This window comes from Indicator indicator, chromosome 5, assembly GCF_027791375.1.
Source record: "Indicator indicator isolate 239-I01 chromosome 5, UM_Iind_1.1, whole genome shotgun sequence".
Lineage (NCBI taxonomy): Eukaryota > Metazoa > Chordata > Aves > Piciformes > Indicatoridae > Indicator > Indicator indicator.
In genome coordinates, this window is record NC_072014.1 from 10,583,871 (window position 1) to 10,607,806 (window position 23,936).

Sequence of the window (23,936 nt, forward strand, 5' to 3'; positions counted from 1 at the left end):
TGGAGTCCTCAGTGCAGAAGCTCGTGGAACAGGTCTAGAGGAGGTCACAAAGATGATCAGAGGCCTGGAACCCTTCTGCTGTGAGGACAGGCTGAGAGAGTTGGAGTTGTTCAGGCTGGAGAAGAGGGCTCTGAGGAGATCTTATTACAGCCTTTCAGTACTAATCTTTTTTACAGTGAGGGTGGTGAAACACTGACCCAGGTTGCCCCAAGAGCTGGTAGAAGCCCCATCCCTGGAAATATTCAAGGTCTGGTTGCAAAAGGCTCTGAGCAACCTGATCTAGTTAAACATGACCCCACTGTCTGCAGGAGGGTTGGACTATATGACCTTTTAAAGGTCCCTTCCAACCCAACCCATTCTACAATTTTAGTATTTCACCTGCCCACCTCTGCCAATAACAGTGTCCCCTTCCTGCTTGGCACAGCTCCTGCCTTGCCACCCTCCCCACCCCTAGGTGAGCAGTGCCACTCTGCTCCCCTCACCCACAGCTTGGCTTAAGTGGGAACTCCAACCACCAATTAATAAAAATACCATCAAATCCACTGACTGGAAGTGTCTCACCTTATCAACTTGATTAGGCACCTGTTGAAAAAAATAACAACAAGAAGAAAAGTGCCCAGACAGGCAGCTGGCTCCCCTCTCAACTTCAATAAATAATTCACTGGCAGTTATTTTTAGGCAGGTTATTGTGTGCCCTCTTTCAATGCTTGGGATGACTATAAAATGATAGCAAAAACTCAAACACTCCCATTCCAGCATAAAACTAAATGACTGCAAATCAGCAGCATATCAGCTGGGTGGATGAACCTCTAAGTTCCTTCACAGGCACAACAGGGTGCCAAAATTAAAACCTCAGATATCCTTTGGAGTTTCACAATTATGTTCAGTTGGATTCAAAGTATCCATCTCATCAGTGATGGTGGGGGAAAAAAAGCTGGTGGGGAATAATCATTCCAGGAGCAGGGTCCCACTGGATGAAGCCTCTCTTTCCTCCACTAAATTAATAAATCAGATTACAGGCATTGAGGTTCTGCATGGAGAGGATGACTCCAGTTCAAAATATGAAAGTGATTAGTTTTCTGAGGGTCTGAGGGATGTAAGAAACATGGAAGTTCTTTGGGATGGTGTAAGGCTTCCAAAGCACTAAACTACTGCAAGATGCAGTGACTCATAAAAGCATCAAGGGATTGCCTCAACAAGCCCTCAGAAAACAGTTCCTCCAACCTCTTCAGCTGGATCCCTTCCATGCTCAGGAGATGTTTTTTGTAGTACAGGTACTGCTGCCCGATGTAATTCATCTTCCAAGTTCAATTATTCTATGGAACACTGCAGAAAGCAACTTTTCCTTGCACCTACAACCTAACAGCCCTGCCCTCCCCAATGTCATTCTGATACAGGTTTAATGTCATTCTGATACAGGTTTAATGTCATTCTGATACAGGTTTAACTTCATTCTGATACAGGTTTAATGTAATTCTGCTACAGGTTTAACATCATTCTGATACAGGTTTAACTTCATTCTGCTACAGGTTTAATGTCATTCTGATACAGGTTTAACATCATTCTGATACAGGTTTAACATCATTCTGATACAGGTTTAACTTCATTCTGATATAGGCTTAACTTCATTCTGATAGAGGTTTATCATCATTCTGATAGAGGTTTATCATCATTCTGATACAGGTTTATCATCATTCTGATACAGGTTTATCATCATTCTGATACAGGTTTAACATCATTCTGATACAGGTTTAATGTCATTCTGATACAGGTTTCCCCAGAAGGGCTCCTTTAAAATGCAGAATATATGATGAAAATTCAAATTCAAAATCAATGCACCACATGGCCCAGTGCAGGACAGTTGATGGTTAGCTGGGGTTCTGTTTTTGCCATCTAGTATTGCTGTTAAATAATACTAACTGCTAAATACATTGAAACAGGCTGTTCAAAGAGCCAAGAGCCTTGTCCAGTTTCTCTCCTTGCCTCAGTTTCCATCTGTAGCAGCATGAGTTATGGTATGTCCTTGCTAGCCATCAGTGGGTGCTAAGCACATTTCCAGGAACAGGACTTATCTTGCATGTCCCTAGCCTTGATTCTGCATAGGCAGAATGACAAATACTTTCCACTAAAAAAAAAAAAATCATTTAGTAAGTAATGTAAAATCAAAACCAGCTGAGAAGGGGCAAAGGAGAAAGGGGAATGAAAACCCAGGCATGGTGAAAATCAACTACTGGCTGACTGCAAATCAAGAGAAGGAAAATTCTGCCACGAGTAGTTAGTTTTAATTATGCCTTTAATGAAGAGCAGGGTCTTTTTAAAAATAGCCTGCCTTGATTAAATTAATGGAGGAAAACCCAAAGGTTTTAGACATGCACTGGAGATTTGGGATGGCACAGCTCCGACTACACTGACTTCACCAACTCCCAGCTGAAACTGCGCCTGACCACTAGCACCACCAAATACCCCCTTGCTGACCTAGATGAGCCAAACCAGGGATCTCCATTTAATTCTGCTCAATTTCAAACAGCTTGGGGGGGGTCAGCAGCAGCTTCCAGGGACTGAAAGGATGCCAGCCCCAGGAACCAGCTGCATCTCTCCTGCTTATCAGGGGAGGACACGAATTTTCCAGCGTCGCCATCCCTACACCTCAACCTGGCATTAGACCTATGCTTTAGAATTATTTTTAGAACAGCAACAAAACATGGGATGTCAAAAGAGGCCAGATGCTGGCTCGGTCTCAAAGCTGTAGTAGCCTTGTTGAAGAAACCCAGGGAGAAACAAGTGGCTACCACACTCAAGATCTCAAGAACGTGCTAAAGGCAAATGCACTCTTCTCCCTCTGCCCCCAGGCTATTTTTTCCTTCAACTATTTTGGTTGATGGAGGCTATAATAAGAACAGGGAAACTAACACCAAGGCTAAAAGTGCCTGGCATGGGTTTAGAGGCAGCATGCTTCAGTCCTTGGCTCAGGTTTCAGCAGCTCTGCGTGCATTAAACACAGCCTATTCTGGTACATGGGACTATGGACCATTTTATTGAACTGCCTTTGAGATAAAGAAATTGGGTCCAGGCAAATGTTATTCACTCAAACAGATTGCCTATAAAGAAGCACATAATAAAGAAATGTAAACATTTGTTAGGGAGAAAATCAAAACAAAGAGATCTTCTGTCCTGTTGGTGCGTTCATCACAGGCTGTGAAGAACAGCAGCGCAAATAAATACTTTCAATACACGACTTCCAGACTAAAATCTGTTGCTGGGCCACATGAGCAGCCCAGGAATACTTTATTTTCCTCTTCAGCAGAGGTTCCTCAGTTCAGTTGTCTTTGTTTTCGGCTGAGAACACACCGAGATGGCACTTCCCTGCAACTCACCCCCACAGAGTGCCGAGATCGTCCCAGCAAATGCTGCCCAAAGGACACAGGGAACCCCAGGCAGATCCCATCCTGCCCTTGGCTGAAACCCAGCACTGCCAGAGGTTTTCACTCAGGCTGCTGCCTGCTTCCCAGTGCAGCACCCTGCTGGAATGCCTTCCTGAGGTGTCAGCCTGGGGGTTTAAATCTTCAAAAGCTCATGTTGTAGAAGTGCAGAGGCAAGGGACTGAAACCATTAAGCAGCTTCATTACTGGACTTAATGATTAAAAGCAGAGAGCTCATAGGCAGCTATGCAGCAGCAGAAGGGCAGAGCAACAGCACCCCAGGCTCCAGCTTCCCAGATTCCCTGGTTGCCACCTATCCATAGTGGGAATTTGCCTGGCAAACCCCAGCCATAATTATTTTTCGTAAGAGAAAAAATTGTATTTAGCTATTTCAGCAAGTCAAAACATGCTGCATATCCCCCTCTAATGCTTCTCTCCCTCAAACCCAGTGCCTCCCCATGCTTTCAGCCCTTGCTCAGTGTAGGGTTTGTGTTGGCAAGAGCTGTGACCACAACCACTGCTGTGGGGCCAGAACCTCCTCCAAACCTGCCTGCTAATACCAACAGAGCTAGACTTTATAGTCTGTTGGGGAGGCAGAAGGAACTTGGCTAGAGCAGAGCAGTAACTCCCTATTTCCACCCGCAGGTTTCCAAGACCTCCCTCAACTCTGTAACACTACCCAACATTGATTTCCAGCCCTTTGAAACCATGAAGGATGCCAGCCCCATTTTTAGCAATTATGAGGGCTTTAATTTCATTCCAGGTGATGGCATTTATATTTTCATTACCCACAACCTCCAGGGTCATTACAAATACGAAATTACAGTGTCAGTGCTTAGAGGCTGTTTAATTCAATAGCATTTCAGAGTTAATAAATGCAATTCAATTTCTCAAAGCCAAGTGGCTTCCTGACCAGATAACATAGGCTGCAGCCAGCTGACCAAACCCACATGCCACCAGTTTCTGTAGGAGTAGAGCTGACACTTATGGGAGCAGAATGTGCAATTAGACGGTGGCAGCAATTTATTTTTCACTATTCATAAGCTTTTCTTCTAATGCATAGGAAGCCTTGAGTCCTCTCCATCTCAGAGATGCTCTGAAAGGGAGGAGGAATGTTTTATTTTATTGTCAGGGATCTATAGCATCACACATGCTAAATATTTCAGAGGATTTACCCAGAGATGTGGTAGTCTTCAATTAGTCTCTAAAGAAAGACTCAGTATGTTTCTGAAAGAGGCATTCGAGCTCAGACCACACCTGAACATTACTGAGTGTGTTTTGGGGTGAAGGAAGACAGAAATAACCTTGAAGTGCTACAAAATTTTGTGGTAGTGGTGCAGCCACAAAGCTGCTCCTGCTCACAGGCAGAAGTTTCCTTTCCTTTTTACTTTTAGTATTAAGCTTTTCTTATTACTATTATTTTTGAGCTGGGGAAATTCAAGAGATCATCTGACTACAGCTTGCAAAGCCCTGATTGATGGTGCTAAGGTGTAAGGTATAATGGTTTAAAGATGGCTACAAGGTAAAGACAACATGCTGGCATGCAGGCACATACAGAAAACCCACAGCATCTCCTCTCACTGCCACCTCCTTTTCCAGAGGCAGCTTGGTCCAAAGCCCAGGGAGCATAGTTGTGACATTTATATGTAAAGTTAAGACTACTTAAACCACTCTGAAGAACGTCAAAGGTTTAAGTTGCCACCTTTCCTCCTGACTCCAGGGCTCTGAGCAGCTGAACAGAGGATACCAAAGCACTTGTAATTTCCAGGGGAGCTCATACATAGTGTCAATGACTGGTTTTGTTTTTAAGAAAGCATAATTTCCTGTAGAACATGCAAACAGTGCTGGACAGAACAGACAGAAGATTCAGGGAATCAAATATGATTTTACTGGTCTTATTTGCAGTTGCTTCTTCTCTCTTTCAATAATACAGCTATCTAAAGCCAAAAGAAATCAAAGCAGCACAGCACTGTGTGCAACCAGAAACAGTACAGGAAATGCTTGGGTAGGGAACATCCATCTTCATAACTTCTCCAGCCACCCACTGGCATGTTTGTGAGAGGCATCACCTGGCCCTTCTCACCCCAGCCAGCATCCCCAGGCACACCTGGGGGCTCCTGGCACATCCCTGCATCATGCTCCAGTATGCAGAAGGGCCACTGGTGTTGATCTGTCTCTCAGCAGACCTGCATGGGGTTTAGCAGCAGGCATAACAGGGGTTAACAGTAAACTCTCAGCTGTGCAACCTTGACCTGGCTCCCAAGTCATAATCTTGCTTTATCCACCATCACCAGCAATAACAAGTCTCCTTGTGAGATCCAGCCCTCAGGTAACCCCTTAAACACTGAAATCAGGCTGCAGAGTGTGGTGCTAATCATCACTGCTCCAGTTAAAAATGAGAGCATGGCTCATTTCCTCCTCTCTGAGCAGCCTCTACAGGCAACTGCAGCCAAAAATGAGAAAAAAACAAAACTAATTTTACCTCTGATGGAACTGGAGACCTTGGCATACAGCTGCATCTTAGGCTTGCTGAATGAAACCAGGTTATTCTGAGGCAGTTGATACCTCAACCACCACTGCTTTTCAAGGACTCTGCAGCCAGTGGCAAAGTTAAAGCTTGAGCTCTAAGAGAAAGGCTTTTCTTGCACAGGAGGAAACCTCAGCTGATCTTGTCAGGACCTGGACCCCCTGGTACAGCTTGGGGGTTATGGTGGCAAAAAAAGGTCTGTGTCATCCTGTTGTGACCCAGACCATGTGCAAATCTGGGAGTCAACATCTTTGAACTACCCTGAAAAAGGCTCCAGTCAGGCAGCGCAGCTCACACACAGCTTTAGGCCAGGAGTGCAGTCCCCACCACCAGCAAGCCTTGCAGAAGCTGTGGTCACAGGGCAAGAGGATGCTCCCAACTGGTGGCAGAAGTTGCTGTGCTCTCACTCGAAGCAGAAATGACCAACTCATTGAAGACACCACAAAACACTACCAGCCTTAACTTTGCTCCCTCTGTTTTACTTTGGATGCCATCTGGGCATCTCAAACAGTATCAATTTCTTCTGAAATGGAAAGATGGCCTCCCCATGCCACTTCTGCATCCTGCCTTGGGATGCACAGCAGTGGAGCACAGCAAGGGGCACAACCATGCTCAGCAAAGGGCACTGAGCTCAGGGTGAGCAGCCTCTAGGGCCAGACACAGCTCCAGAAATACGGATCTGGGGAGAAGAGCATCATAAGCTTCCACTCAGCATTTATAAAATTCTCAACAATTTGCAAGGGAAGGAGCTTTAATGACAAAAGCAGCTGTTCATGAGCATGTCCCAACATGAAATGTTGGTGCTGGCTAAAAACGCCAACACATGGCTGCAAAACTCATCCTCCCTGCCTGCTGCCTGTCCAAAAAGACTGCTATGGTGGGTGTGTGGCACGAGTTACAGGAACAAAGCTGATGCTCCTCACATAAGTATTAAGACCTGGTGCTGAGCAGAGGCACTCCAGGCTTGTCTGCCCCCTCTGTGCTCATTAGCAAGGTCCTGGTACACCTATTAGAAGAGGTTTTCCACACCCTCCTCTCCCACCCTTTAATCTTTCCCTTTGAAAAACCCCACAACTTACTTTCATTTTAAAACACCTACTTCTTCAAAAGCATCAGCAACCCCAAAATTCATGACTCCACCATGACTTCTGGACTTTCTCAGCTGCCAGTGCAACTTCAGAACAGCACTGTGTGCAGGGCCAGATAGCAGAAAGACGCAGACAGGTTGTTCTATTGTTTCGTGTGTTGGTTTTTGGTTTAGGTTGTTGTGTTTGGGTGGTTTTTTTGGTTTTTTTTTTTTTAACAGTACAGAACATGCTAAAAAGCCCCAAATCTCAGGAGGATGCAGCAAAAGACAACTGCATGCACTACTCAATACCATGATTAGCTGTCATCAGTTAAGTGGCTTGCACAGAGGCAGGCGTCCTGCTGTGACCAAGCTTATGCGAGATGGAAAAGGGCAGCCTGGAGGCTAACTCCCACTCTTTCTTTCAAAAGTTACAGTGCCCAAAGCAAGAGAAAGAAGGGACAGGAAAAGGGCAAAAGGACTGAGGAAACAGAGCAGAGATAAATCCTAGCTAAGAAGGAAATAGTGCTCACTGGCAGCAAAATCAGTCACACGTTTCTGCACGGGACTGCTCCCTCCTCAGCCAGGGACCTAGAGCCTTTCCACACAGCCAAGCCCAGAGAATTTAGTTTGTCTAAGCCACAGCTTTCTCTTTCCTGCAAACAGCCACCAGCAAAGAGGAGTAAATAGTTAATTACATGGTACCGCTAAGGACATTGCATGCAGCACAGCTCAATGCATTATTCACCAGGGTTTAGAGGAGGAAACCGGCAAGAGAAGGCAAGGGAGGCAAGAGAGAGAAAGAGAAGGGGAGGCAAGAGAAATCCATGCATCCTCAAAGTGCACATATGGAAGATCAGTATTAGGACGAGGGCATGCAGTTTCCCTTTCAGGTAATCTTAAACAAAGGCACTTCTTGTAGAGAGGACCAATACAGGATCCTTCAGATCCTTTTGTTGCACATATCCAGGATACAAGCACCGCACCAGTCTCCACTCGTTCATTACGGTACCAGTGCACTTCCCACGTCCTCACCAGCACCGGCATTCAGCCGAAGGCTGCTGCTGCAGCAGCGGGTGCCGGTGCCAGGCAGGACACTGGAAGTTTGCTCCCGGAGGATCCACAGACTTACCCAGCACGAAGCAGAGGAATCGCCGCGGGAGCAGAGCCATCTCCACTGCTGTGTAGCCAGCTCGCCTGCGGGGTGGGATCCTCCCCCAAGCCCGTCGCAGCTCTGCTTCGCTTTCCAGGACGTAAGAATATCAACATAGAGGATGTAATGCAATCTTCGGAGGAAAATAAATGTTTCGTGGGGTTTTACCGAGCGGAAAATCCTTACTGAGCTAGTAGAGCTCCACCTACAGCTGAGAGCTGCGGTTTTCCCTTGCCTGCACATGGGTCCTTCAGGAGCGCATTCAGGATTATGGTATGTCATTATCATCCCACTGGGTGAAGGCCCCAGCTACGAGGAGGTCACTGTCCCACAAATTGGTTCTCTCACTTAAATCGTGTACTCTTCTCTTTCAAAGGGAGAAGAACAAAGAAAACTGGAACGAACAGCTCAATGTGCTAACTTTAGTGTTTCACATCATACCCATTCCTGCTGTCCCAACAAAACTACTTGCATGCCAGAAAGCCAGTTCTGAACTATTAGCAACACCTAATTACAGAATCAGGGCTGGAGAACACAAAGGGCAGCTTTTGCTATTAAAAATGTGGTGGAGCAAAGCCTACAGTTGCTTTCACCTTGATAATGCAGAGGGGTAAAAACAAAGCTGAGACCTCACCTGCAGCTTCAGGCCGTATTTACAACCCTGGCTTTCAAAGGTAAGACCAGGGCTCTGACAGCGTTACCTACAAAGGTTCTGCTAAGGAGGGAGGGCATGGGTGAGATCTGAAAACAGCAAAACACCCACACAACTTTCTGAAGAAATGACAATTTTATTCACAGGTAAGTAAGGCTGCTATTTGCAGTAGCAAACGAAACAAAGTACAACAGAGATGGACAACAATGATGTACTGTCTGTGGTTGTGGAATATCACAGTGTGAGCCTGTCCACGTCAATCAAGGATAACCCCCCTCACCCCCTGACCAGACACGTACACCTAAGCTGCCTTTCCTTCATTTACCAGAGGAGTATTTAAAACATGGAGCTCTTCTGTACAGTAACAACACAACCATGAAAGGCTGCATGCTCCCCAGGTTTCTTCCTCCCCGTGTAGCAACCCAAACCAAAAGCCTCAGGGACTGTGTGCTTCGTACTGTAACAGGCCAGGGGACACAAGAAAATGGATTTAGAAGCTCAGTTTCTACTTGCAGCAACAGAACTGGAATATGAGACAACAAACCACCATGAACAAAAATAATAAATTAAAATCTGGGCTTCATGCTGAAGGAAACATTTGGCTGTATCAGAACGCTGCAGTCTGCAACATGCTTCTGAATCAAAACGGACACGAGAGGACTCTGCTGCAGCCTGGGATTATGTAACTGTGTCCACCAGCACTGCCAGCTCTCAAGCCTGGTTTTCTGTAACGAAGCCCTCCCCTGTGCCTCCCTGGTATTCAGAAGATACATGGCATTTCTACAGACTATTCAGAATCAGATTATCTGGAAAGCACAAGCGTGTTGGTTAGTTATTAACATCGCAGCAGCTACCATCCTGCCTAAAATAAAGTGGCACGCAAGATCTGGGCGTTGTGTACTTCAGCCTAGAAATGCCCTGACAGTAGCAGAGAAATCTTGCTCACTGAAGCATTATCTTCCTACCTTAGAGAAACCTGCTGAAACACTTGAACCAACTATGGGGAACAACAAAACTAGGAAGAATCATTTAACATTTGGATAAACAGAAAAGCACCTCCAACTGATCTTCAGGTTATATTCTCCTGAATAAGACTGCATATCATAGGGATGCTATGAATTTTCATTAAGATCTGTTGAAATAAATAAAACAGTAAGTATAGTATGATCCCAGAACAAGCTGGAGTAATGAACTTGCAAAAATCTTCCCAAGGCAGATGATCAGAGTCTTCATAATCAGAAAGCCATCTATTTGAAAACAAAGCAGAAGAAAAAAAGTGCAGGTAAATTTTGGATGCACACACTCAAACTGAAACAGAAGGAGTATCAGCAGTGTTAATACCCCCAGAAAACCACTAGCATCTATAATAATCTCATTAGGTACTACAGAAGAGTGAGGTTTCCTGGCTTCAAAAACTACATGAAAGAAATTACTACAATAAAATAGATAATCTTTGTTCAATAATTCATATCTGGCAGACATTTTAAAGTTAATTAATTCAGAATCAAGTTATCAAATCCACACTTAGGAGTACGTAGACGCTAGGCAATTCTTTTATGTTTCTGAAAGCGCTGTTGTAGTTATGCTTTGGTAAGCCCCCTCTCCACTGGGCTGTTTTTAAAACTTCTACTATGCAGATCATTAATTTCACAGAAAGCTTCCATGCATGCATAGACACTTGGTATTGATTAAATTTAAAGACACAGCCGTTTCTAATGCTGCACTGAGTAACTTGTACAGCATCACAAGTCCTGCCTACTGCTACCTACAGTTAGGTTTAGAAAACTGAAAAAGGTCATGCACGCTATTCAGATAAATATGCCTGCCACTCACTAATAAGAATAAAAGGACTTAGTCCAAAAATCTAACTTCCCATTTCTACTGAAGTTAGTCCCTCAAAATTAACAAATATACAAGACATGCAAACATTTAGATGCCCAATTCTGGACTACATCAAAGAAAAAAGCAAGTTTATGTTGTTTGTACTTCAAAGCTGAATTTAAATTCTTACACATTAAATACTACATAATCCATCTTGGCATAAAAGTATTATCTGTACAATTGTGGACATTTCGTCAGCTTGCAAGAAAGTTAAGGCCCTGAGGTGGTATTTCTTAGTGGACACTTACCCTTCAGGAAAGTCTGAAGAAGCTACACACATACCAGAAATAGTGCATAAGCTTTGAGCAGAATCATCTTTCCTTAAACATATAACATACTTCTTGCTTATTATGGAAAGATGAACATTCTTTTTCCTCATTACTTACTAATGGACTTGGCTATTTCACAGATACCTCATAATGAAAGTAAAAGTTGTTACAGGTCATCATCTCTTTAGCAAAGCAACGGGAAAAACGTACTGTAATAAGAACAGTTATGATTTTAAAGCCAACACACCATTTAGAAAACCCCAATAATTACTTGACAACAGAAACACAACACATTTGAGGCTGTTACAATCTTACTAATATGTGCACTTGCAGCCCAGAAAGCCAACCAGATCCTGGGCTGCAGCAAGAGAAGTGTGGCCAGCAGATCAAGGGAGGTGATTCTCCCCCTCTACTCAGCTCTGGTGAGACCCCACCTGGAGTACTGTGTCCAGTTCTGGAGCCCCTATTACAAGAGGGATATGGACATGCTGGAACATGTCCAGAGAAGGGCCGCCAGGATGATCAAAGGGCTGGAGCACCTTTCCTATGAGGAGAGACTGAAAGAATTGGGGCTGTTCAGTCTGGAAAAGAGAAGGCTCCGAGGTGACCTTATTGTGGCCTTTCAATATCTGAAGGGGGCCTACAAGAAAGCTGGGGAGGGACTTTTTAGGATATCAGGTAGTGATAGGACTGGGGGGAATGGAATAAAGCTGGAAGTGGGGAGATTCAGGCTGGACGTGAGGAAGAAGTTCTTCACCTTGAGAGTGGTGAGAGCCTGGAATGGGTTGTCCAGGGAGGTGGTTGGGGTCCCATCCCTGGAGGTGTTTAAGGCCAGGCTGGATGAGGCTCTGGCCAGCCTGATCTAGTGTGAGGTGTCCCTGCCCATGGCAGGGGGGTTGGAACTAGATGATCCTTGTGGTCCCTTCCAGCCCTGACTGATTCTATGATTCTAATTGAAAGTTTTCAAGTGGGAGATGTTTTGGGTTGCTTTTTTTTGTTATGTCCATATCTGCAGTCCTGTGGAAGTCAGTCAGCAGATTAAAACGAAGAGTCTTCTTTGCTCAGTTTTATTTGGATTCACAGAGACACCTGTAAAAGCTCACAGGGCAAATGCCAAACTAACCAACAGGTCACACTGATCCTTTGAAAAGAACTCTGTCAAATGAGCGTATTGGTTGAGATCCTTTCACGCTCTTCATTGCTACAGGCAGCACAACCTCATGCTGCATGTAAAATCCTACCCTCTGGCTCTGTGTATTTAACATGACCTACAGTCAGTCTCTCTGAAGAAGTTTTCTGGTCACTGATAATACTTCCCAGAACAACGTTCCGTTCAAGTTATGAACGCGTTACACTTTACTCCTGCACTACAGTAACACACACAGAGGCATCTGAGCAGCAGAATGCAGTCTGAAAAGCAGCATTCAATGGGTGGGAAAGATACTTAGATATGTAAAACTATCAGCATAAATACCACTCATCTTGCATGAGGTGGTAGCAGTTAAAACCAAACCGACTCCTTGACGTCCTTGAAACAGGAGCCTGGAGACCATGCTCAGAGCATTAAGAATTTGGTGCAGTTTCAGGAAGAAACACTACGGGAAAAGAAGTCTCTTATAGATTGTGTTTGTAGGTAAAAGCAGAGCATTGCTAAGAACACATGGGACAGTGCTGAAACAAGTGCCAAGTTAAGGATGTCTCCCACAGCAAAAAATATACATACATATCCCTGGAATTCTGGGCTGTGCTTTTTAGCATGTTCAGCTTGCTGCAGCGTCCAGTGCTGTGTCATCAGTCAAAATGTCCTTCAGCATGAAAACACTAGCAGACAGAAAATCTTACCCTTTTAGAGTTCTGCTTCAGAACTGAATCTCACACGTCAAGCAGAAATCATCAGTTTTTAAATCAAAGTTGAGCCTATGCCGGGATTTCTCTCTGAAATGCTACACATAGACTGGTCACTAGGTGTCACCTTAATCCACACTATGTATGACAACGTTCCTCACTGAGTTTCTCAATAAAACAGTTTGCCTAACAAAACCCCCAGAATAGCAACTTTTATAGAGTGCATAGAGCTAGTGAGTTGATCTGTTTATAGATGTTGTGCAGACAGCCAACAATCCTTAGAAAATATTGTTTCAGTGGAGTTGTGCAGGTATTTCTTGCAGAGCTTTATACTGAGTTAAATTATTAATCTGGTCAGGCTATAGAGCTAAACAAATTCAAGCAGGTTTATTTCACTGTATTTCTGTAGGCTAGAATACTCACTTATTTATGTTGTTTTTATCACCCACAACTGGGGGTTGATTTTTTCAGAACTACAGAGGTTCTTTCCACAATAGAACTGATGGACAATCCACTCAGGACACCCTTGTTCTTTTCCCTCACCTCTAGCAGAGCATCCACAATTTTGTCTCTATATGAAGAGAAGACAGAACTGTTTATGTCACGTTTTGTGCAACACATTTAGTGCTTAGTTACCATGGATGTTGGACCCATTACACATCAGGACTGAAATGAAATCTAAATAGTCTCACCTGCTAGCCTCTGGATGCATTTCTTTAAGTTTCTTCATTAACTTGGCAAAGCTGCTCAAGTTCAGTTTATTGGGTGAAACAAAGGCATCATGTGAATTAGAGGAGAAAGGAGATGTTTTCTGCAGGAGGTTTTCTCCAGTATCCTAGAATTACATCAAAATAAGCAAAATAATGAATGAGTTAAGTACCATACAGGTAACAGAAGGTATCTTCACTACTAATAAATATTCCAGTCATGAAGAAATAAAAAAAACTACAGATACAGGTTCAGATCAATAATTTAGTTAAAAATAAAACTACTACACATGTTTATGTGTAGCTCATATTCCTGCTACTTTAAATTAGATCCAATTTTTCTTACCCAGAAGACTAGCATGTGTAAAGTTACATCCACAGAGGACACATACCTGTCTAGTTCACGAGAACAACACCAGCAATTACAAAGTTTGCCTTATCCTTCAAGGACTAGCCTGGATGAATACAAAACACTATATATTTACACACAGATGTTTCTTAGAGTTACAATAAAAATGCAAGAATTTCCCCTCCGTTATCCCAAACCCTTCCTGGCTAAAATCACGAGGTATTTGTGGAAAAGAAGTGTTACAAGTGGAAACTCGGAAGAGGAGAAAAGCAAGATAAAAAAATCAGCGCAAATGGTTAGGTTCCCAAATGGTTAGGATTAAGAACAAAAAGATGGAGTACCACAATTTGATGCAGGGGCAAATAAATGGTGCTCTCACTCTTCTGCAGCATGCTGGCAATTTATGACCAACAGACCATGTCTTCCCTACCCTAACATCACTCTCTATATATTAAACATAATGTGTTAAGGTACAATAAGTTTTAAGGCTCTTCGTCTGCCATATAAAGGAGGCTTAGTAATAATTATTTACCTTTTGATTATCTCCAAGCAAATAATGTACTGAATCTTCAGCAGATGATTTCAGACCAGGGCACTTTATTTCTGAAGGTACTTGTGTAGAACAAGAAGTGTCTGAAGTTGTCACAGGAAGGAGATGCATTTTCTCAGAAGCAGAGGTGGCATTCAGTGCTTTCGCAGAACTGGAGGCTGAAGTGAGTGTTTTATCTTGACCATTTCTTTGACTTCTATAAACAGGTAGGATTTCATGCAGGAGCTTATTTGTAGGTACTTGAGAAACCAAATGCTTATTCTCTAATGAAGTATTTTCAAGTTCAAGATTTACTAGTTTTCCTTTTATTTTTTTTGGTTCATTTCCTCTACAGCTAACTTTGCTTTATTAGTGTCAGGAAAGAATTGCATATCTAAGGCATAAAATTACCAAATCCACCTGGAAAGTGGGTGACATACATTAAATTACTATCAGTAAGAACACATGGTGGGTCTCATCTTTGGAATATTAACTAGTAGTAAACTCAACAGAAAATTTCAGAATCCTTAACTTCTCATTAGATGAGAAGCTGTCTGGAATAACACTTTTTTAATCAATCTATCTGAACCTACACTAATTCCTAAAATAACTCAATGAACAACTCCTTTCCTCTCTCGTTATTTGCTTACTTTGATAGAAAAAAAATCTGAAAGAATTACAACTTCTATTAATGTACCTGTAGTTACTAGAAGTCACAGAAGTAAGAGTGTCTGAAATTTGATACTTCTGGAAATTTGGTCTTACATCACCCTACGAAACAGAAACATATTTGGTTGCAAACGTGTAGTATGAAAGAGACAAGAGGTTATTACTGCTTTATAAATAAGAGCAGGCATACCTCTGACACCAAGGAACTTGGACCACCAACTGGAATGAAGTCTTCATTTCCACTCTCCTTTGTCTTCATATCTAATAATAAATGTAAGAAAACAAAAAGTGTTACTAACTTTCAGTTCAAGCTAACATCTCTGTATATTTCAGAAGCTGTAGATAGAAAACTTTGAAAAACCTGAAAAAATGAAAAGTATCTTCTAAGATAAAATGATGGTCCTGAGAAGCAGAACAGTTGTTTGTGAAATCTCTTTTTTTCTGAGTATTTCCTGAAGTTTGAAGAGGCAGAAGGGGTACAACCAGAGAGAAGACAAGTCCAAAGCAACAGTGCTGTGAATACCCCCACCACACAAGCTCTCTGCCTTCAGTCTCCCAGCACAGACTCTTAAGATAACTCTTAAGCAGCCAATATGGGGAAGGAAGCAGAAGGAGGAGGAAGAGGGGGGAAAAAAAAAAAAAGAAAGAAAGATTATTTCTAGCTATATGATTAGCTGGACATTTACTATACTGAATTTATCCACTGTAGGTATAGTTTTCAAGGAGAAACATGAATGAAAAGAGCTGAATAAGGATTCACTGTAAGTCACTGAAAAAAAAGAAGTCTAAGAATCCAGCAGGCATTTTTTCCAAGTTTCCTTATGCTTGTAGAAGGAACAAAATACTCAAATAATAAACAAGCATCATTATTAGGTACCGCAGCTTAAAGCATACAACCTCACCTCTTACATCAGCTGTGTCTTGGTTTTCTTCTTGCTTTTTTGTTTTTTCAGATATCACTGAACTATCTGCTGCTGTCAAATCCTCCTTAGCTTCAAACCAATAATCATCCCTTTCGATGCCTTGGCAATTGAAATAAATTTCACTGTGTTAGAATTCAGACTGTGGTGTCTCATATGAATGAATAAATATTAAATTTCTGTGCTTAACAGGATTCCAGCTACCTGCATGACTTGGCACTATGTTACTGAACAGGCGATAAATACTAGGTTTCACCTCTGATTCAGGCAGTAAATTTTTTTTTTTATTAAGATGCCAAGTGTACTACAGAGCTGATATAACATTAAGCAATCCATCACAGGAAGGAAGGTTGAGTATCCATACATATGTTTTGCACAAGGTTTTTTTGTTTCCAGCAACTTAATTAACAAATAATGTAGTATGTGCACTAGAGGCAGATCACTTACCACATTTCACATCCTGATCCTTATGCTGTTCTTCAAATGTCTTAGAGGAAGCAGAGTCATGTGGCTGATGGTCATCAGTGAAACGTACTGTCTGTGGATTGTCCTACAAACGTACCTCAGTTATGACATAGCACTTGCACCTGATTATACATTATTTTTCTGAGCCTCAAAACACTAAATGATTAAAGAGGTCCATTTAAAGAAGTTAACCTACTGATCATCTTCAAAGACCCCCAAGCAAAATTTCAGTCACATCAGCTGCATTTACCATTACTGGCAGAGAATCCCAGTTTGAGCCCTGAAGACTGTGTACTTGCATATGCCTACAAAAGCTTCACAACACAAAGTCTAGAAAACTCAGTAAGGAAGACATCCCTACCTTGTTGAGATTAATATTTCTTTCTTGTGGTTTTGATGCCTTCAAGCCAGCTTCATTTATGCCCGAAACAAAACTAAAACAGATCCAAGTATTGCACACAAAATAAGGCACAACAATTTTAAATTCTACAATGATCCTGTGTACTCTGAAATTAATATTAAAGTATTTCCAAAAGCTCATGGTAAAACAAAATGTGTTTCATAAACCTTTGCTTAAGGTAGAACCGCAGTTTTCCCACATCTTTATTTTATAAAAGCATTGGTTGCAACCTAAAACATAAAGCTGTGCTCTAGGTTTACGTCAAGCTGGTTTTCCTTTACACCTAGATGCCTGAGTGAGATTTCAACATATGGCCTTATGATTTGAAACTTCTGTACATACAAACACTTAAAGATTATCTTGAAAAAAGACCTCAAGTTGTTTACCCGATGCATTAAACACCAAACGTGTTTGAATCTCCACTTACACAAAGTAACTTGTACGTTGTTCTTGAACATGCAGTCTCGTATGCTTGCCTGAAATATGAAGCTGTTTTTCTATCATTCCTCATAACTGAATGATCACCACAGCAGAAAGGCTGCTTGTATGCTTCTATTATTTTTGATGGCAGCAGTCTTTTTGGTTTGGGGGGGTTTTTGGGGCTTTTTTTTTTAAAAGACACATAGCATTAAGATTAGAGGCAAAGATTTTAGCAGTGAAAGGAGGGCACCAGAAAAATTGCCTGTAAATTAAAAACTCCACAGTTGGCATATTAGAAAATTACAAAGTGAACATTTCTGTAAAATAAAATCATGGTACCCGAATTTCTATGCTAGTCTTTCAAGTGAGCAGTTTCAAACAACAAGATGCATCCTGAGATTAAGAAATTCTAAATTTAACACCTTTTAAACTCACATCTCAATTATTATTGAATTTTAAATGAACTTTGTACTTTAATAAATACCACAAATGAGGGCTACTTACTTATAGCAAAGATTATGTCTGAGCAACTGCCAAAAAAGAGAAAAAAAAAAGTCTAAATTTTCTGAAGAAAACAATTGTTATTAAAAACAAAGAGCAATTAAGAAATTACTTACCTTGCAGGGGACATAAGAAGAAGAGATTTGGGATAACTTAATCTCAACTGATAGTGGTGGAAGAGCATTTAATGGCACACCTCTGTTTATATGCATTCTCATACTGTTGTATTTCTTTTTCAGTTCTTCCAAAACCAATGCGACAGATGAATATAATTCAGTATTTTGAATACATCTGTTAAAACACGTGTAAGAAAATAACTCAACTTCAACAGACATTTAATTTATTTGACTGCTTCCAGACTTGCCCATACAACATTTAAAGCTTCCTCCACATGGCACAAAAAGAGGAGTTCACTGCTCACCCCCACAGTAGCCCTCTGAAGCCATACCCTGTTTCACAGCACTGCAGCCTGCTCTTGAACTCTCTCCTAAGCTACAGGACAGCGAGGGAACAAGGTTTTATAGATAACCCCTTCTATGCATCTTGCCCACTCTGTACTATTCCTTCTGTACTTTTCTTCCTGTACAGAAAGATATTCCTAGAAACAAACTGTGTTTTGCTGGGTCTGCAAATGGTACAGAAATTTTTAGCCTGAAAATAAAACCTGGCAGTTAGGAAAACGTAAACTCTTTTGAACTGTAAACACCATTACCAGCTATAGACAGAATACATCAGCCACATTTAATGCCTTTTAGCCAAGTTATCCATTTCATTTAAAAGGACATTAAGAGCACACACCTGCCAAAACAGATTTTTTCCTCCAAAGCCAGTTTGTAAATCCTCCAGCAGTGCTGACAGCACATGTAATAATGAGTCTTTAGAATCTGCAATTCTGCTTCAATTGCTCTCTGTAGTAACTTTTGACAGTGGCTTGATACAGAATTCTTCGCAGCCTGTTTGTCAAGATCTATCAGCCTTTAAAATAACAATAATAAACAAAATCTTGAAGTCTTTCAACCAATATTTTATGTTCATTATGTTTTACTTTGAAACAAGCAGTTTTTCAGAAGTTTTTGATAGGATTTTAGGAATAAAAGAAAAATTAAATCAGTTCCTCCAAGAAGGAGGAAAAAAATTAGTCCTACAGAGTTCTTACATTAACAGCTTTAACCAAGAGGTGGGAACTGTACATGCACCATAATGATTTCTATCCAAAAAGCATGGGCATCAGAACAAACAGAAACTTATCAACTCTGCTAAGAGGCACTTATTCCCTGTCCACAATCACAGAATAATTTAAGTTGAAAAGACTCTCTGGAGGTTGCAGAGCGAACCTCTCTTCAAAGCAGGGCTGGGGACTTAGCCTGCCCAGCTTTGCTGTTGGGTTTGGGTTTTTTTTTTTTTTTTTTTTTTTTTTTTTTTTTTTTTTTTTTTTTTTGCATGCTTTAAATATCCAAGAAAGAAGACAGTACTGATACCACTCCCACTGTAAGAAAACACCCACGTAAAATTCTCCCCCGCTGTAACCGCTGGCTCTTGCCCTTTCGAAATGCACCTCTGCTAAAAAATCTGACTCAATCTTCTTGGCAACCCACCACCAGATTGCCAAGAACTGCAGGGAGGGTACCCATCTCCTCAGCCTTCCCTTCTCTGGGCTACCAAACCTAGACCTTTCAGCTCTTCCCACAGATGGGTGCTCCTGCAGCTCCTCTCACCATCGCTGTGGCCCTTTGGTGGGCTTACCCCAGTCTGCCCATCTTGCACTTCAAGGCCCACAGCTGCAGATGCCTTTTCAGATATGACTTTACCAGCATCAAAGTGAGAAGAATCAACGCTTCTCACCATCTGCTGGCTATGCTCTCATTACTGCAGCCGCAGGATGTGGTTTTCCCATCATTGCCATATGGGAGCACTGCTGATTTACACTCTTGATCTTGGCCAGTCTGCAACTGCAAACCAAGGCTACTTCGGTATTTGTTTGACTTTGAGAATCTTCAGCTCATTTCTCTCACCTGTCCAGGTCGCTTCCAACCTTCCAGCATAGGAATTGCCACTCAGCAATCTTTTCACACTATCAGTTTTGCTAATTGAGGGACAATCGTTCAATCATGGAAAAATATATCACGTGGCATCTGGAATTTCAAACAACTCACAACCCACCTGTCAGTATTTCTCTTTACACTGCTGCTACAAAACTCATGTTCCTAAACAGACAAACAAAAATGTTAAAAGTTACAGATTAACATTTATAGAGACAAGTTCTGAGCAATTTTGTATTTAAAAAGTTCTATATATCAAAATTGTTTGTTTGTGGGTTGTTAGTTTTTTAATTACCTGAATTTGTGACCTTCTTTCAGCTGGTGCAGCATTGCCTTCTGGGTGTTCTTCCAGCACATCAGTAAGCTGTGACCACGTTTTCTCTGTACCACTGGCTCCACATGACCACTCTGTATTACAAGCAATGTCTGTATGGGTGTCATAGTGACAACCCATGGGCCGAGATTTGTTCATCATTGTTATCTCTGTATTAACAGCCCTGGATGAGAGACAAACCTGAGCACTGGTACTTCTGCTTGTTGTAAAGCAAGCTCTAAAATCAGAGCTGGCATCAACAGCCTGGTTAACTGCAAAGTCACTGTAAACGTGTTTCAAGGTTTCACGACACTCCAACCCTGAGCTCAGACAGCTGGTATTTCCGTGGCAGGATTTATCTGCAACTTCCACCCCAAAAAAGGGATTCTTGCTGGTGAGAATTTCAGCAACTGGAAATTGGGTTTCAACAGCCTTTGAAATGCAGCCAACACAGCCGTCCCCATGCGCACACACCCCCAGGTCTTCACAGCTGTAGAAGTCAGAGTGCCCTGCACATTCATACAGCTGCATGGCTACTGCAGGGGCTCTCTTCACTGGGGACAGTAAAGGACCACCTTGCTTCACTGAGATGCTACAACTGTGTCTGCCATTCTCTTCACCACTCAGTGGGATGTCTTTGACTTCTCCATTTTCTACACTGTCACATACAAGCAGACTTGGACAGACACTTACTTTTCTCCTACAAGAACGACTTTCCAGCAGACTTTCAGAAACAACACTATGATACTCTGTCTGCTCTTCCTGATGCTCGCAAATCACGTCATTGCAATCTGGCAGAGACAGAGAGTCCTGAAGCTGCTCAGCAAGCTCTGGCATTGCTGCTTCGGGGCAGGTCTGGTCACCTGCACCATACTCAGAAGCAGAGCAATCTTCTGACACTTCAATGAGATTGTGTTCCTGTGTGACTCCACCCTTTGGAACTTCCTGAAAGGGATCTATCAGCTTTAAGGTTTCAATTCCTGTAGTTTCCCTTTGCTCAGAAAACTCACTTGAGCTATTCTTATCATAAAAATCTTGCTCATGAGCACTGAGATACTCCAGCTGTGAATCTTCACCTAAACAGCTTTGCCTGCAAGCGTCACACACTCTGCAATCACAGTGCATATCATCACCTGTCCTTTCCAACATACCAGATTCTTTGCTTTCACCTGCCTGTGCATAGCAAATTCTCATTCTCTTTTTATTATACATTTCAATATCTGCATCTAATGATGAACTTAAATAAGGTAAGTTTTCTTCTGACGAGTTTAATTCTGAAACATTGGCAGAACTTGCCTGGCCAAAGCCAAAGTGGTTAGCTTCTGCTGCAATATCTCTGACAAGCATGTGTTCGGCTTCCTTGGAGGAAGAAAACAGCTGGGAGGTCTGATTGAAGCATCTTGGTTTGCTTTTAACATTGCTCTTCTTTTCCAACTCCATGGTACATGCACTTGAGCCTTCCTCCCAAGAAGTAATCCACACAACTCACTTCTACTGCAAGCTCTCAGTCACCTCCTTGTCTCTTCCTATCAGTTTCTCACTTTAATAAAAATGAAGAGAAGTTTAAGATACCCAATGGCATACAGGAGGACATTACTGTTTAAAAGTATATGTCAAGTCAACCATATTATTTTCACCTACTGCATACTACTATAGAAACTGAAATTATATGTTCTCAGAGAAATCCTAAGAGCTCATGGAAGGATGCTGAAAGAATTTTCCATTCTTGCTTGTGTGTTTTCAATTGAGTAAATGCATTCTCAGAGATCAGTCAATCTTATTTCCCTACGCTCTTGGGCAAAGTTTCCATCCTCTTACCACTGAAGCATTTCATGGCTGAATCGTAAGAATTCCCTTTAACACACATGATCTATTTACACAGCAAGCTAGCTTCACGACAGCACACAAGGTGTTCAGATGCACGTACTGACTCTGAAAGTCAGCGTCTCGATGGGCATGGCTTCAGTGACCACAAACTGACCTCACACCATTTCTGATTGTACACTGGCCTGGAAGCACTTCTTGCCACGGAAAGCTTAGAGCTTCTTAATCCATGACCAGTGTACTTACTGCAGGGAACACCCTTCAGTCCAGGAGCTATAAAATTTTAATAACGACTTCCATGAGCTCCAGAAGCTTGTAATGAAGAGGGGGGACACATACAAACATTATTTCTCAGTTAGCTATGCTTTCTAAACTACTGAAACTAACAATTTGCTGTTATAGTCACAGGTTGCTAACCAAACTATTATTTCATATACAGCACTGCAAATTACACAGCACTGGTTAGGCCACACCTTGAGTACTGTGTCCAGTTCTGGGCCCCTCAGTTTAGGAAAGATGTTGAATTGCTGGAGCATGTCCAGAGAAGGGCAACGAGGCTGGGGAGAGGCCTTGAGCACAAGCCCTATGAGGAGAGGCTGAGGGAGCTGGGACTGTTTAGCCTGGAGAAGAGGAGGCTCAGGGGTGACCTCATTGCTGTCTACAACTACCTGAAGGGAGGTTGTAGCCAGGAGGGGGTTGGTCTCTTCTCCCAGGCAACCAGCACCAGAACAAGAGGACACAGTCTCAAGCTGCGCCAGGGGAGGTTTAGGCTGGAGGTGAGGAGAAAGTTCTTCACAGAGAGAGTGGTTGGCCATTGGAATGGGCTGCCCAGGGAGGTGGTGGAGTCACCATCCCTGGAGGTGTTCAAGAGGGAATTGGACGTGGCACTTGGTGCCATGGTTTAGATAGTCATGAGGTTTAGGGTGACAGGTTGGACTCGATGATCCTTGAGGTCTCTTCCAGCCTTCTTGATTCTATGATTCTATGATTACAGTCCTGTCTGTAACTCTTCCTGCTGCCCAGCACACAGACCAATCAAAGGGCCCATAAACTGGATTCAACACACTTCAGAAGACACAAAGTCACTGGTTCATCATCTCCCAGAGGAGGTTTCCAGTGTGATGAAACACAGTCTATCAGGATTAGTGAAGGACTGAAGAGAGACACATGCTGCTAAGGGAGTGTGACAGAGACTGGAAGCTCAGGCCTGTTTCTCGGACACTGCTGTGGGATTAACATGTATATCATGCAAGCTCTGTCCTCTCCAGATATGAAGTATGACCCATCAGTCCCATCTGCACAGGAAGGCTTGCAGAATGGACCCACAAGAGGTAACTTCATGACAGCCCTTCCTCACAGGGAAACATGGCTTGTCTCTCAAACCTGTACCCGTTCTCTTCTGCTAAGGATCATCATTAAAATGACACCATTTAAAAATCACTCAACAGAAATAATCTAAATTATTTAACAGAAGCAATCAATAGAAGTCAGTCACCCTCCAGGGAAACCAAACCAAACAAAAGCAAGAAACGACCAACCAAACACCTTACGATGATCTCATTATGCAATGCTAGTCATTTTTGTTTCAAAAATGTAAGGGTTCTCATTACATTAACTTCACCTTCATCTCCTAAATTAAGTTTTGAGTAACTGTATCTGTGAAATTAAAACCCTTGCCCTAACGCTACACCACAGCAAACCTCGGATGCCTATGCGTAAATTACAACATAGTATTACAGGTAAGTGCCTCCACCCCCATTTTACTTAAGAACAACTTAAGAAACAAAAATCAAAATAGTTCTACCTATGTCCTAGATAAATAGCAATAACCTTGTTGTTGCTGCTGTTGGAGCAGCTAGACACTTAAAAGCCAAGGCAGTTAGAAACCACATCACTGCCCAGCTTCGCGGGAGCCACCGCTGAGCGCCGGGGTAGGACGAGTCGGTGGGGGAAGCTCTTAGCTTTCTCGGGTTTTAACGTGTTCTTAC

The 23,936-nt window shown here is 42.4% G+C and overlaps 2 protein-coding genes across 2 annotated transcripts in view; both read right to left on the reverse strand.

Moving 5' to 3' along the window:
* The window catches only part of RAMP1 (receptor activity modifying protein 1), a 31,310-nt gene extending 23,251 nt beyond the window's left edge, over nucleotides 1-8,059 (reverse strand). The window contains exon 1 of the mRNA XM_054380918.1: nucleotides 7,999-8,059. Within this exon, the coding sequence (XP_054236893.1) occupies nucleotides 7,999-8,059 (61 nt within the window). The remainder of the gene's footprint in view (nucleotides 1-7,998) is intronic.
* Nucleotides 8,060-13,253: 5,194 nt separating this feature from the next.
* RBM44 (RNA binding motif protein 44) lies at nucleotides 13,254-21,564 on the reverse strand. The gene is given in 17 exon segments (XM_054381342.1): nucleotides 13,254-13,383; nucleotides 13,505-13,647; nucleotides 14,401-14,735; nucleotides 14,738-14,791; nucleotides 15,081-15,168; nucleotides 15,257-15,327; nucleotides 15,969-16,088; nucleotides 16,416-16,536; nucleotides 16,813-16,885; nucleotides 17,289-17,327; nucleotides 17,776-17,801; nucleotides 17,889-18,063; nucleotides 18,571-18,747; nucleotides 19,933-19,976; nucleotides 20,107-20,659; nucleotides 20,661-20,716; nucleotides 20,719-21,564. Coding segments are annotated over 17 exon segments (3,051 nt in total).
* Between the last annotated feature and the right edge of the window lie 2,372 nt (nucleotides 21,565-23,936).